This window comes from Austrofundulus limnaeus, unplaced genomic scaffold (genome assembly GCF_001266775.1).
Source record: "Austrofundulus limnaeus strain Quisiro unplaced genomic scaffold, Austrofundulus_limnaeus-1.0 Scaffold995, whole genome shotgun sequence".
NCBI lineage: Eukaryota > Metazoa > Chordata > Actinopteri > Cyprinodontiformes > Rivulidae > Austrofundulus > Austrofundulus limnaeus.
The window spans coordinates 79,057-94,421 of record NW_013953397.1 but is presented as its reverse complement, the minus strand read 5'-3'; the positions used below and the strand labels follow the sequence as shown (position 1 = coordinate 94,421).

At 39.6% G+C, this 15,365-nt stretch overlaps 1 protein-coding gene and 1 long non-coding RNA gene across 2 annotated transcripts in view; one reads left to right on the top strand and one right to left on the bottom strand.

The window, feature by feature from the left end:
- LOC106533664 (uncharacterized) overlaps window positions 1–1,481 on the bottom strand; it is a 1,832-nt gene extending 351 nt beyond the window's left edge. Inside the window, exon 1 of the long non-coding RNA XR_001312267.1 lies at window positions 486–1,481. This is a non-coding gene — a long non-coding RNA (uncharacterized LOC106533664). The remainder of the gene's footprint in view (window positions 1–485) is intronic.
- Window positions 1,482–6,350: 4,869 nt separating this feature from the next.
- The window catches only part of LOC106533662 (acyl-coenzyme A thioesterase 4), a gene marked incomplete in the record, with an annotated part of 35,781 nt that continues 26,766 nt past the window's right edge, over window positions 6,351–15,365 (top strand). Inside the window, 4 exon segments of the mRNA XM_014030068.1 lie at window positions 6,351–6,488; window positions 10,753–10,957; window positions 11,047–11,146; window positions 11,216–11,406. Coding sequence (XP_013885522.1) covers window positions 10,762–10,957; window positions 11,047–11,146; window positions 11,216–11,406 — 487 coding nt within the window.

Sequence of the window (15,365 nt, the reverse complement as noted above, 5' to 3'; positions counted from 1 at the left end):
CACACACACACACACACACACACACACACACACACACACTAAACACACACTGAACCGCAGCTCTTTGTTTTCAGGATAAATCAGTTTGTTTGAATCTCTGAACTCAATAATCTGTAGTTTAATGAAAAACTCCTGGAGGGAAGAAAAACAAAGCAATTCCTGTTGCTTTGTTGGTTTAGGATCAATTTACATATTTTACCTTCAAAAAGTGATGCCCTTCACAATAATAGCATGCAAATCATGAGAATAAGGGACTCTAACACCTGAATCCCTTCAAAATAAGAGCCTATTTACAAAAAGAGCCCCTAAAAATCTGACAAACTTCACAATAAGAGCATCTAACACCTAACCTTTTAATATTAGTCTTTAACATCGGAAACCCTTCAAAATAAGAGTCCTTGACACCTGACACCCTTCAGTAAAATGTCTCTAACACCTGACAAACTTCACAAAAAGTGGGCGGAGCTAAAGACCAGTGAACCCACATCAGAGACTTGAGAAAGCAGTGGCTTGGGCTCATCTTCAGCTCCTTCACTTTGTTCTTGGGGATTATAACCTTCTCGTTTTCCTCACAGCAGAACCCACCCGACACCAGCCCTGGACGTTCCGGAGCTGTGGACACAAACAGAAGTCAGCACCGACCCGACTCCCAGACGAGTCGACACAAGCAGAGGTTCTGAGCTTACCTGCAGAGCTGTGATACATGAAACAGAGGAGAGCCAGGAGGCTGAGAGTCACCAGAGTCTTCATGGTTCTTCCACACTACAAAAGTTCTGTTGGGATGGAGGCTCAGGTTCTGCAGGACGACTCCGACCTGCTGGGTTTATATCCAGCTGTCAGACCCAAACAACCTCGTTCCTGCTCAGTGGGGTTCTCAGAAAGCAGCAGCTTCCTCTTTTCTCCAGTTCAGACTTGATTTCCTGCTCTGCAGAGAAAAGCTCCGGTTCTGAAGAATCTCAGGAGTTCTGCTAAAAGTCTTCCTGAGAAGGAGTGGGGATTTTCACTGCTGCTTCAAGCTGAACCGGGCCCAGTTCATCATTGTTAGACCCTGCTGCTCACCTGTTCAGGTGTTGCTTCACATTCACTCAGTTAATCAAGAGAGAGGAGCTGCCTAACAAATGATTTCACATCTAAACACCAGGAGGAGGACTGAACACTGCTAATTGTTTGTTCCTAAAACCTAAAACATTTATTTGATAAGGGTGATGTTGTGTTTCTTTACCTGAAAAAAAGCTTTTGATTCTGTAAATCATAAAATATTATTGACCAAATGAAGTAAATTCAACTTGGAGCTCAGTCACTTAGAATCAGAGACAACATTTCACCTTCTCTGTTTGTCGACAGGTGTTCCACAAGGTTCCATTCTGGGGCCTTTGTTATTTTCTCTATATGTAAATGACCTTCCTCCAGTTTGTCTTAATATCTTCAGTCAAATGTACAAAACAGTCATTCACACACATGGTGCAAACACAATTCAAGTAATCAATGAACTTACACAGTCTGTGGTTAATGAATTAGATTGGTTAAACCAGTCTAGCGCATCCCCTCAACTCTGCTAGAGTCAAGACCTGCTGTGAGGATCCAAGACCTGGACTAAAGATCAGGTAAGACAATAAAAAAAAGATAAGATGAGATCAGATAAGTGTTTATTGTCATTGTACAGAGCACAATGAAATTACAGTTCAAAACAGCCATTCAGAAGAAGACCGAACATAAACATAGGAGAACAGGTGCTCTGGGTCATGCAGCCACAGACACTGCACAGAGCAAGGATCATCTTCATGAAGACATCATGAGGAGGCGCTACCCTTAACAGAAAAACTAAAAACCACACAAGGATAGATGAGGAAAAAAACTAAACATCACATTATATCAACAATGTGACACTATGGTGTTTATAAAAACCTCTGCATAGAGCAGGTTTATTAGCCAGAGGAGTAAGTGAGTTTAGGGCGGTGTGTATCTGAAGCCATGAGTGTTGATGCACTTGTGTGAAAAAGAGGTCCAACAGTCAGTCAGAACCTTTCTTCCAGCAGCCTGGAGTCAACTTTCTCACAAAGACTAAAAACAAAGAACCACCTGAGTCCGGCTGCAGGWCCACTTCTCATTTCTAAGGTTTTTCCAGAACCACTTCCTGTCCAACCAGAAGTCTTCCTCTGTCCCCTCTTGGGGTTCCTCCCAGGCTGGACTCCTCCTGTCTCCAACTACAGAAGCTGAAGTCCTTCTGGCACTGATGATGATGATGATGATGATGATGATGATGATGATGATGATGCAGAGGATTCATCTGAGTGTCACTTTGACACCTGTGTCAGAAACCAGCAGCTGAAGCTTCCTGTTTCTAATCTTTAGTTTAATCTGAACTGATTTTTAGATGATGGGATTAAAAGTTGTGTTTCAGGCTCCCTCTGCTGCTGTGGCTCCATCTGGCCACCAGGTGTTGCTGTTCTCAGTCAGACTGAAGCTTCGGCTTTTTATTCAGAAGGAGAACCAGATGAGGCCCAAAAGGCTGATGAATTAAAGGCGGTGGATCAAAAACACCGTCCATCTAGAAAGAACTGAAGACAGAACCTCCAGGATGTTGATGCTTCATCTGAACAGAATGAGTTTCAACTGATTCTGTCCTGAGAGCTGAGTTTATTTAGAAAACTTCCAGTCCCAGCTGTCCCAAAGCTCTGAAAACCACAGAGCAGAAATATTAACAGCTACACATACTGATGCTGAACATCTGCTGAAAGCTGGTGAAACACCTAAAACTGAGGGCTTCAAACTAACACAACAGAAGCTGAACAGTGGCTGAAGATGAGCTAAAGATGAGCAGAGATTAAACACTTAAATCAGCAAAACAAACATTGGTTTTAAACCAAAAAATGCTACAGCTAAAATTAGCTAAACATAGCTAAAAGCTAATCAGGATGAAACAAATCTTTAAAAGAATTTTTTTTAAAACTCAGAATAATGTTGGTCAGGAAAACTCAAAGTCAAAGCAGACTTTTCTGAAACGAGCCGAGCGTTTGGTCGGCTCGTCAAGGTGGTTTATCTTCAGCTACAGAACCATTTAGAGCTGAATGGAATTTATGAGAAGTTTCAGTCTGGTTTTAGGTTCCGTCACAGTACTGAAAAAGCTCTTCTCAGGGTGTGTAATGACTTGCTTTGAACTGTAGGTTCTGGTGCTTCTGCTGTTTTGATTCTTTTAGATCTCAGTGCTGCCTTTGACACAGTGGATCATGAAGTTTTAGTTTGGAGCAGTCAGTTGGGTGAAAGGCTCAGCTCTTAAATGGTTTGAGTCCTATTTATCTGATTGGAGTTTTTCTGTACATATTGGAGATTTTTATTCCTGGGGCTCCTCTTAAATGTGGGGTACCTCAAGACTCCATACTGGGCCCCATTTTATTTTCTATTTATTTGCTCTTACTGGGGTCCATCTTCAAGAAATACAATGTGTCATTTCATTTTTATGCAGATGACATTCAGATTTATTTACCTTTAAGATCTGGTGGACCTCAGCATGTGGAGAATCTGCAGAATTGCTTAAAGGATGTTAAAAGTTGGATGGAGCTAAACTTTCTTTGTCTAAATGAAAATAAAACAGAGGTCATTGTTTTGGCAAAACTGACCTGCTGGTAGGATTTAACAGTTTGGATTCTGATTGTCATTTTATTAAGAATCTTGGAGTTGTTTTAGACAACAATTTTAAACTTGACAAGCAGGTCAGTGCAGTGGTCCGGTCTAGTTTTTATCATTTAAGGCTCATCAGTAAAGTCAAGCCTTATCTTCCGCATGATACCGTTGAGAGGATTATTCATGCTTTTATTTTCTCCAGACTGGATTATTGCAATACCCTATGCAGTGGGATTGACCAGTCTCTGCTCCACCGTCTTCAGTTGGTTCAGAATTCTGCTGCTCGTTTGTTAACGGGGACCAAACTTGGGGGTTTGTAAAGTGCTGTATGAATAAAGTTTTGATTGATTGAGCATTTGAATCTCTGAGGAGCTAAAATAACTCAAAGTATCAGGAAGTAGTTTTGGTCTGTGGAGCTCCAGGAGGACTGAAGGGACCTGGGTCTGATGGTCCGACTGGTTCTGGATCACTGCTGTGGAAGAACTGATCCATGAGTCGGACTCAACCTGAGTCAAGTCTGAGCGGTTCTGGACAGAAAGCGGACTGAGAGACCGGGTCACCTTCAGCTGGTTTGACTGTCAGCTGCAGCTGAAGCAGAGCTGAAGTCCAACCCCTCCAGCTCTTCGTAGCACAGACGCAGAAAGCTGCAGGACGGAAACATTCAGACAAAGTTTCAGTTCCAGTGCAGATCTAAAGATACAGCCGAGTTCTGTTGGTTCTGTTGGACTGCAGAGGAGCTGTTGGAGGTGATGACCTTACGGCTTCACTTTCACATAAAGGGAGACTCAAACTTTTACTTCCTCCTCTGGTTCCATGAAGGAAGCAGACATTAAATGTTGGAGCAGCTCTGATTCTGCAGAACATGAAGACTGGAAGTTCAACTATCGGGTAAGAGAACTGTCAGAATCATTGTATGTGTAAGAGTCTAAATTTGTACATGTAAGTCTATAAACGTACATAAATTTGTTATAAATACAAAGTTACAAATACAAGTTAAAATGTTACAACTTTGCCACATTACAAGTACGAATCAAATTTACAAGTACAATTGTTTTACCTGTCAAAATAGACATTATGCATGGAACACTCGATTGCAAACAGTAACTAAGTCAGACCACTAGGGGGACATGACCACTGCCTCATTTGGGACCAGATAAACTCTTTATAAAAACAACAATTTGCTGAAGGGAAAAGTATTTGGAGCCTTTTCAGTTTGTCATTCATGTCATGTAGTACAACAATAAAGTAGATAGTGGATTTATGATGAAATATTTTATTTTATTTTTACTTTAACACTGTCTGATTTCCTTTTTTAAAATATTTTATTAAATTTCTTAAACAGAATCCTGCTTTTATGATAGTCTTTTTTGAAGATTTATTTTATTTTTCTATATTCTTATTTCTCTTTTGCACTTTGTCAAAATGTTTTGTTTGTGTAAAGCACTGATTTGTCTTGTTGCTGAAACGTTTTATATAAAGCTGCCTTGCCTCAGGTCAGCAGCACAATAATTAATATACAGTGGAGTGATGATGAAATGTTCCAAATTATTTATAGACCATATTTTTTAAGTAACTTTTCTTTAACTTATGATACTGTTAACACTACTCTACTGTACACTACTACTGAAGACTGGAGCCAGGTGGAGAACAAATCTTCAGATGGTTGAAGTACAGGTGGAGACGTCTTCATGACCTGCAGAACATCAGGACTGATGCTGGAGCTTTCTGCAGAACATCAGGACTGATGCTGGAGCTTTGATACATGTGTACATTAAGGTGTCAGAAACACTCAGAAACACCACGACAGGCCAGAGCAGGGAGATGAAAATGAATCAATGAAAATATTAATTTCATTTTAGTGACCATTGAAAGAAATATCTGTAAAAAAATTAATTTTAATAAAAATGAAGTATTTATGTCACAATGTAGTAGTAATAATAGTGGTACACTATATTGTGTGTTAAAACGTGTTGAGTTATTTGCGATACATTTCATTAAACATTTTAACAATTTACTGCTCCCCTTTTTTTTACTATTTTCATTGTTTCCTCTATCACTCACGGCTCATAGGTAAAAACAAAAGTGTTGAATATTTAAAAATTTATTTATTAAAGTAAAACCATCAGGACCCCCTGTTTCTGTGTGATTATTGCATCACCCTGTTTTTTATGACCCTCAAACTGCATTGACTCTTGTACAACAAGGCATTCCTGGGTCACAGCTTTCAGAACAGTTTCTCTTTCACCCAGCTATTATGAAGAGTAAACAAAACCTTGGTCAAATCGACCTATTTCCTGGAATAAAACAATCATTATGTGTTATTTCTCTAAATGCTTTCTACTGTATAATACATACGCATTGGCCTTTACTTCATTTGGATGAGAAGTATAACTATACACCGTTCTGACACCTGTCCTATACTGTAGTATGTGATCCATCACACCTGCACATGATACAAATCCCTTCACGCTCCAGGAGGAAACATCAGATGTATGTGTTAAAGATGCAGCTGTCAGGAAAAAGAGAAATCGGGGAGGTCTGGATGTAGAGAACACAGAGTGTAGAGTAAGGTGGAGGAGGACGACTTGCTGAAGAGAGAACTGAAAGAAGTTTGTGTGGCTCGATGGCACCCTCTTGTGTTCAGGGACTCATTTGTGGGCAGAGTCCAACTGAACCTGGCTGTACACCCCTTCAACGTATTTGAACATAAGTTGTCTTCTTGTGCATTGTATCCATGAAGTCAGGACTGAGGACAATCTGTAAGGAACACTGTCAATGAGGAGACACCAACATTGCTGAGACACCCTGATTGGCCAAGAGACAGCATAAGAGGAGATCAGTACAAGAATATAAACTCTGTCCTGCAGGTTTGTACCAACATGTTGGAGTGACTTTAAACAGAGTACAGATCCATTAATTCAGATGTGGATCATAAAGTCAGGTTAATGTACACAGAAGGGCTTCAGTATACGTTTAACAAAATATAGGGATCAGATTGTTGTTTTAAAATCTGTTTTTGTGAATAATAATTATTATTCAGTTGTAAAGTAAAGTTAATGAGCTGTATCTGTCCTGACACTGATAATATCAGTGGAGTTTGTACTGTTAAGTCTAAAGAACACACAGAATAAACACAATGGTTCATATGTAAAACTATTCATGTCTGCTAGCAAAATATCTCATGAACCATTGTACAGATTTTAATAAAACCTTAAGGAGATAATCTCTGGAAGTATATTTACAACTGATTAACGTTTAGACCCAAACCCAACATGGCTCCACAGCCAGTTGACTTTCAGAAAACACCTCTTTATAATTTATTTCTGACAGTTCTGCAGGTATTGGTCTGAAGTCTGGAGTGGCAGTTACTAACCTGAAGGACATTTTGTAATTGATTAATTGAATATTAGATGCATTAATGTATTTTATACTTCCTGATCATTGCAGCCTTTACAGTGGGGAAAATAAGTATTTAGTCAGTCACCAATTGTGCAAGTTCTCCCACTTAAAAAGATGAGAGAGGCCTGTAATTGACATCATAGGTAGACCTCAACTATGAGAGACAAAATGTGAAAAAAAATTTGAGAAAATCATTTTGTCTGACTTTTAACGAATTTTTTTGCAAATAATGGTGRAAAATAAGTATTTGGTCACCTACAAACAAGCAAGATTTCTGGCTGTCACAGACCTGTAACTTCTTTTTTAAGAGGCTCCTCTTTCCCCCACTCATTACCTGTATTAATGGCACCTGTTTGAAGTCGTTAACAGTATAAAAGACACCTGCCCACAACCTCAAACAGTCACACTCCAAACTCCACTATGGTGAAGACGAAAGAGCTGTCGGAGGACACCAGAAACCAAATTGTAGACCTGCACCAGGCTGGGAAGACTGAATCTGCAATAGGCAAGCAGCTTGGTGTGAAGAAATCTACTGTGGGAGCGATAATCAGAAAATGGAAGACATACAAGACCACTACTAATCTCCCTCGATCTGGGGCTCCACGCAAGATCTCAGCCCGTGGGGTCAAAATGATCACAAGAACGGTGAGGAAAAATCCCAGAACCACAAGGGGGGATCTAGTGAATGACCTGCAGAAAGCTGGGACCAATGTTACAAAGGCTACCATCAGCAACACACTACGACGCCAGGGACTCAGATCTTGCCCGTGTTGCCCGCCGACAGCCCCAAAACATCACTGCTCTAGAGGAGATCTGCATGGAGGAATGGGCCAACATACCAGCAACAGTGTGTGCCAACCTTGTGAAGACTTACAGAAAACGTTTGACCTCTGTCATTGCCAACAAAGGATATACAACAAAGTATTGAGATGAACTTTTGTTATTGACCAAATACTTATTTTCCACCATTATTTGCAAAAAAATTCTTTAAAAGTCAGACAAAATGATTTTCTCAATTTTTTTTTCACATTTTGTCTCTCATAGTTGAGGCCTACCTATGATGTCAATTACAGGCCTCTCTCATCTTTTTAAGTGGGAGAACTTGCACAATTGGTGACTGACTAAATACTTATTTTCCCCACTGTATGTTTAAACAGAATAAGAGTTGGTGTGTGTGTGTTATCATGTGTTCTTTCTTTTAGCCTAAACAAAAATGAGTTACATTCTACATCTGACGTAAAAGGTAACACCTCCAGGGGTGTAACCAGGAAGAGATGTACATTATAAGCTCAATTCATTATTATAGTAGAGAGAAGTTGTTAGTGTGTTACAGAGTCTCTGCTCAGAGCAGAGCTCCTGTGTTTTGGTTCAGCCCAAGGTCTTATGGTGAGGCCTGCTGAGTGTTATATAAACCTGATTGGAGTCAGAAGATTGAGAATAAGGTTTCAACAAGAAATCCAGCAGATTCCTGTTTATTGGGACATACCATTTTGAACAACGCAGTTTATTTCTACAAACCAGCACATTTTTTAACTGTTTATCATTGCATGGTTAACTGTTGAAGTTAATCCCTTTGTTAGCAAAACACTTCATGAACCACATGACAGATGTTTTTCAAACAATTCTTGACCTTTAAACCTGTACAGAAATGTTTTTTCTCTTCTAAATTGTGAAGGTAATTGCATGCCTTTTTATATTTAACATCTTCATCTATGTCCGGTCATGGAGGCAACAGATCCAGGAGAGAAACCCAGACATACCTCTCCCCTGTGACATGTTCCAGCTCATCCTGAGGGACCCTGAGGCTTTCTGAGGACAAAAAGGATATATAAACCCTCCAGCAAGTCCTGGGTCTTCCCCCTACCAATGAGATGTGCTGGAACACCTCTAAAGGGAGGCGTCCAGGAAGCATCCTAATCAGAAGAACCTCCTTAACTGATTCCTTTCAATCCAGAGGAGCAGTGGCTCTACTCCAAGCTCCCCCCGAATGACGGAGCTCCTCACCCTATTTCTAAGGCTGAACACAGCTACCCTATGAAGGAAGCTAATTTCAGCCACTTGTATCAAGGATCTCATTCTTTTGGTCATGGTCTACACTTAATGACCATAGGTGAGGGTCAGAACATACACAGACCAGTAAATCAAGAGCTTTGCATTTTGACTCAGATCTTTCTTCACCACAAACGACAGAAGCAACACCTTCATTACTGAGGATAAGGCCCTAAACCGTTGATCCATCTACCGCTCCATCCTACCATCACTCATGAACAAGACACACAGAAACTTAAACTCCTCCACTTGAGGCAGAGTCTCTCCCCCAACCTGGAGGGGGCATTTCACCCTTATTCGGTTGAGAATCATGGTCTCAGACTTAGAGAAACTGACTCTTATCCCAGCTGCTTCACATCCGGCTGAGAACCGCCCCAGTCCACGCTGAAGGTCTTGGCCTGATGTTGCAATTCAGTAGCACTGGGAAGTGGACATTTTCCTGCTCCCACTTGTAAATTTAAACTGGAACTCTAGCGGTAAATCCCATTCATAAAGTGGTAGCGACTGCAACTACCCCCAGTTTCGGTTTCAAGATGGTGGCTACTCATAGCTTCAGAAAGTTAACTCTGTAACTTTTACTGTTAGTTATTGTTCGTATTGTTTTTGTGCATGTTTAATCACTCACTAAAGTAGTGTGTTTTCTGTGCATACTGTACAAATTAAAATAAATTTTAATTTGCATGATGTAAATAGAGCTCTCTTTTTGTCATTGTTATATTGTAGCAGTGTTGTAGCTAGGTTAGCGGAAGCAATGTGATCGCCTGTTGGCTAACTAGAATGCAGTTTCATATGGTTTGTTGGGAAATTACGTCAAAACTTCCCAGCTCAAGAATAACAATATAAATGGAACGCAGCATGAAGACACCAATAGAACCACATCATCTGCATATAGCAGAGATGAGAGCCTGTGGTTCCCTAAATAAGACTTCTTCCGCTTCATGACTTTGGTCTGAGATCCTGTCCATAAACACTACAGACAGGATCGGAGACAAGGGAACCTTCCCTTGTGCAGTCTGAAGCCACAGAGGCAACCCTCTTGTTCACCGGAGTAGGAGAGAATCTAGCCTCTCTCCAGAAGTTGGGTTCCAGAGACCATGCTGCATGTAGAAGTGAGGCCAACTATATCTAGCTGATAATTCTTCTTACTCACAAGTGAAGTATTTTTCCATGTCCCYAGAGCTAGTATTTGCCAATCAGAATTGACACTTACTGCCAGCATGCGTCACATCTGGCCTTGATGAGCCTCCACACATAGAGGTGTCTTTGGCCTGGTCGAGCCCCAGGAGCCAATGCTTGACCACCAGCTGGCCTCACTCCTGGTAGGTGCCTTCTTTCCCCAATCTCAGGGTGAGGTTTCCTGATGTAAATGCCATTTCATTCATCAAGGGTTGTGAATCGCTCTTAGGCTGACCCCTTCCCTGAGTCCTGTTTGCCATGGTTGACACTACCAAAACCTAATGCCCTAAACAACATAGCTACCAGGATCAGGGGGGTACTCAAACACCTCCACAACATCAAGGTAGTGATTAAGGAATAAAATATTTGTTTTTATTACACAAAAAAAGTTTTCACTAAGCAAATGAACTTTGACTCTAAGAGGTTATAGCTGTAAAAAATCCAAAGTAACTTAAATAAATTTTTAAAAAATACTAAACATAGCGATGCTTGTTTTGTGGTTTTCAGCAGTTCAACATGGACGTGAAGCAGCACTGTGTGAAGCTGTCGGTGCAGCCGATCAGAGCCCTCGTGGACGAGAAGTTTGTCATCCTGGTCCAGAATGCTCTCCCTGGTTCTAAGATAACTATCCACGCCCTTCATCGGTGTGAAGATGGACAACACTGGCAGGCGTTCGCCCACTACGTTGCTGACACCACAGGGGCTGTAAACGGTAAGAAGATCAGAACCTGTATATGGAAGATGGAGCAAAATGGGTAAAGAAATGTGAGCAGCTCCATAAAGGTTGTGTTTTCTTTACAGTTTCTGAGGACTTCAGTCTGGGTGGGACATATTCAGGGCTCGAGCCGATGGGTTTACTGTGGGGCCTGAAACCAGTTCCAGGGAGCAAACCTGGCCTCAGGTAGGTCATCAGAGCAGATCCTGTCAGTCAGAACTCATTATCAGAACTGACTCTTCTGTCGTCCCTCAGGATGAGGAAGAAGAACGTTCAGATCCCCATGGAGGTTACAGTCTCAGTGTACCACGATCACCAGACAGAAGGCTTTATGGATCAGGTTCCTCTGGCTGCTGTGGTGGTGGAGCGATGGTACATGGCACCTGGTGTTCGCAGAATCCCCATCACAGAGGATGGGCTCACCGCAACTCTCTTCTTACCTCCAGGTAGGAGGAGCAGGAAGTTCTGTTAGAGAGCAGAAGTTTTCATTCCATTTCCCTAAATATACAGATAGATTAGTTTGTTCCTTTTCTTTAAAGAAAGAAAAAAGCACACAAATATGGGGTGCAAAGTGTAAAATGAAATGTTAAAATGTTGAAATTATTTAGCTCACTTTTTGAGTGTTAATTTTTTTCCTACTAACATTTCATTATTATTTAGCTGACCATTCCTACAGTATATTTATCGAATTTGTACTAAATGTTAAATTTAAATATTAAAAAACATGTTTAAATATTAAATCCTAAATCTAAAACTTTAAACGTAAATGAAAATGTAAAAGTTAAACCTTAAATATTGAAGTTAAAAGCTAAAGTTCACATTTAAATCTTCCCCAGAATTTAGATTTTAAATTTTATCTTCAGCAGCGTTCGAAGTGGCTAGCGGTGACCAGCAGCTGCCATTGTAGATGTTTGTTGCACAGTGATGACATCATGCTTGTTATCTGATGCTAACTTCTGCTAACGCTTGTAACTCTGCTAAATATATTATTTAAAATCTAAATTCAAAATGTGCTATTAAAAAAACAATACGGGTGGTACCTGTGGTCCAGCAGTATAAAATGCAATTCAGCCACCTGCCATAACTACAAGTTTGATGTCTTGTATGGAAGCTTTAGCTGCATTATAGCCCTAGCGGTTGCTATTGTCTCAGGATACTAAGGTCCAGAGTACAAATACTTGTTTACTGTACTTAAGTAGAATTTTTGGATATCTGTATTTACTTGAGTAATTATTTTTCAGCCTACTTTTTACTTCTACTTCTTACATTTTCACACAGTTATCTGTACTTTCTACTCCTTACATTTTTTAAAAAGGAAATAAGTAGAAAGATATTGATTTTATTTCGTTTTTGCTTGTTTTCATTCCAGCTTGTTATTGTAAAAAAATAAATACTATCCATATAAATTGTCCCTCCTAGATAAAGTGAATTTAATTGTGGTTGAATGAGAACTGTATATATTTAAATATGTAAATTCTGATACCGTATTAGTTTGTACACAATCAAATCATGTCACACTCCAGTAGAACATAATTATTAAAACAAAAGCATTTGTATTTCATGAATTACATTATTGCATTTGACCCCTAGCCCTCAGATAGATTTCATTCTGGGAAAAGGTTGGGGCTGCCTTGATATATGTATACAAATTGGAGCAGATAGACTATTGCATCCTAAATTTAACATAAATTATTTTAATGACAGTCATTTCTGCATTTTTAGGGGAGATCACATCCTTATAAACATCATTACAGAAAATTTAACTGCTCATTTTAAATCAATACTTTTGCTTTTAATAAGTATGTGGTGGCACGATTTACCAAGAATGCAGAAACACGGAATAAATGCACAGAAAGTCTGCTTGTATGGTCGTCAAACGATTTAATTTGAGCAACAGAGCAGAAGTCAATCAGAGAAGTCAGTCAAGTTGTGGCTCCCACATCAGCGCAGAGCAGCCGATAATATAACATCCTGTAACATGCTTACAACCAATCACAGTTCGCCAGCTGTGAACCATCTAACCAATGACAGGGCTGTCAGCCCGGAAACACCTTATCAAAATAAAAGAGGTCATGCATTGCTGGAGTCTTTAAGTCTGGGCCGATATATTAAAACAGCCGAAACTAGTTATCATGAGATATGATTACTGAACAGTGTCAAAGTAGAACAGATATACATAATTATTCCATAACAACCCCTCCTCTTGAGTAAACAATACTCAAACCAAATCAAAAGGAATAATTATCAAACGTCTAAACACAAATGCAAAAATCAACAACAAATACAATGTAAAAATGAGGGAAAAATAGTGCAAGTTATATGACGACCAAAAACATATACATTCAATCAATGTAAGATTCAACAGTAAAAAAGGCATAAATGACAAATGAAACATCATTACACATCAGAAGAATCGATGAAGAAAAACATGTCGAAATTTAAAAAACTTAAAAGTCCAAACTTCAGACAAGGTATCACAACACAAGTTTTGCCCCACTCAAATATGAATAGTATTAGCCGAGTATGTTCCATCAGAATCTTATCTTGGATAATGTGTTAACTTAATAACAACTAGTTGTCAATAAATTAACCTTAAGTAAATTAGTACAAGGCGAGTTGGAGAAATGCTGAAGCCATTTGTACTTCTAGCAAAGCGATTGGACAAGTTCAAAAGCAAATGATAAAGGAAGACAACAAAACTTCATGAATAAATGTGGAAATGTCATTAAAATGTGCAAAATCCAGTTTCCACCCCATTCAGATAAACTTTATTCCACCCCAAACAATCCAAAATCATAAAAACAAAAATAAAACTCTAAAAATACCAGAGCACACATAAGGTCAACTCTGCAACCCCAGAAAAGTAAGCAGTTAAAAAAACAAAACAAAACAAAAAACAAACAAAATGAAAGTTTCAAAATCACTTTTGTCAAAAACCACAGAGCCCATAAGGCATGAACTCAAATGTATGGATTACTGGCATGAGCTGACTTGTGCAATGAAAAGAGAAAAAAAAGTTTAACAAAAATAACAAACAAAGGCTAAATCTAAAAGTCTAAATAAATTCAACTAAAAGAAATAGCACCCCTCCTCTTGTTACACCTAAGCTAAGCCCTAAAGTAAGCCTAGATCTAGTCCTTCTGTGATGGCATAGATGTTGTTAGACAGCAAATCTCAGCTCCTGGACCTCAAAAACAACCCAGACAGGTGAATTGACCCTCAAATATACAGTATCTTCGTGGTGTATCAGGCTCGAGGTAGCAGAATACCCCCTACCCAGCTTACCACAAATGCAGAAAGGAACAAACAAACAAAAATGTGACTGTYGTGGGAGGAGCCTCCCTGAGACTCAGCTGACAATCACCTAAACTTCACCAGGAAGCTGCACAGAAGGACGAAACACTAGAAAATCATGAACCAAATAAACTAAACAAACCTTAAAAGTAAAAAAACCCCCACAAAAACCCAAACATCCAGAAGTGTCTAATTGTTTGAAAATCATGTTATGAGATGGGCCTCAGAAATGGACCAGGGGTAACCCTGATACCGCCCAGAAGCGGGAGCTAAATACCAACCCAGCTACCCAGGGCGTCAAAACAATCCCTGAGAAAAACCAGGAAAGTCCAAACATTGCAAAGACATAATTACATCTCAGGCAAAACAGTGAAACATTTAAAATGCACAATAATAAGCCAGTCAGAAGAGCAGAAATTTAGTCCAGTATTTCAGATAGGGGCAGTTTATACTGAATTTTTCATGGTGGCGGAAAAAATGCAAACAGTGTGGTGAAAAGCACTCTCACCCAGCTAATTTAGCCTGGGTATAAAAAACACAGTTCTTTTCTCTTTATTTCATTAAGGCACAAGGTGTGTGATCAGAAACCACACCAAAAAACAGGGCCAGAGGTGTAGCATTTTAGAAATCTCACCCAGAGAGAGGTGGAACGTGATTGTGGGAGGGGTGGGTCCTCCCAAAAAGGACCCCCAGGAAATGCCTGTTGGAAAGGCTAGCACGAGGTGGCACACAGTTGGTTCCAGGTGGAAATGGAGAACCCCCGGTGAGAACAGCATTCGCCCTGCGGAAAAACTCACACAAACACCCAGAGAGCAAAACAAAATTTAGAAAAAAATTCAAAAACATTTCAGACAGACAGTTTGTATGTGAAAATGATGATGAATAAATTATACAGTTTTAGTTTAAAATAATATTACTTAAAAACACATCAGTCCTCCATCTCATCCTCATACAGTGGTTTGCAAAAGTATTCATACCCCTTGAACATTTCCATATTTTGTCACATTACAACCACAAACATAAATATATTTCGCTGGAATTTAATGTGAAAGACCAACACAAAGTGGTATACAATTGTGAAGTGGAAGCAAAATTTTACATGAATCAAAAC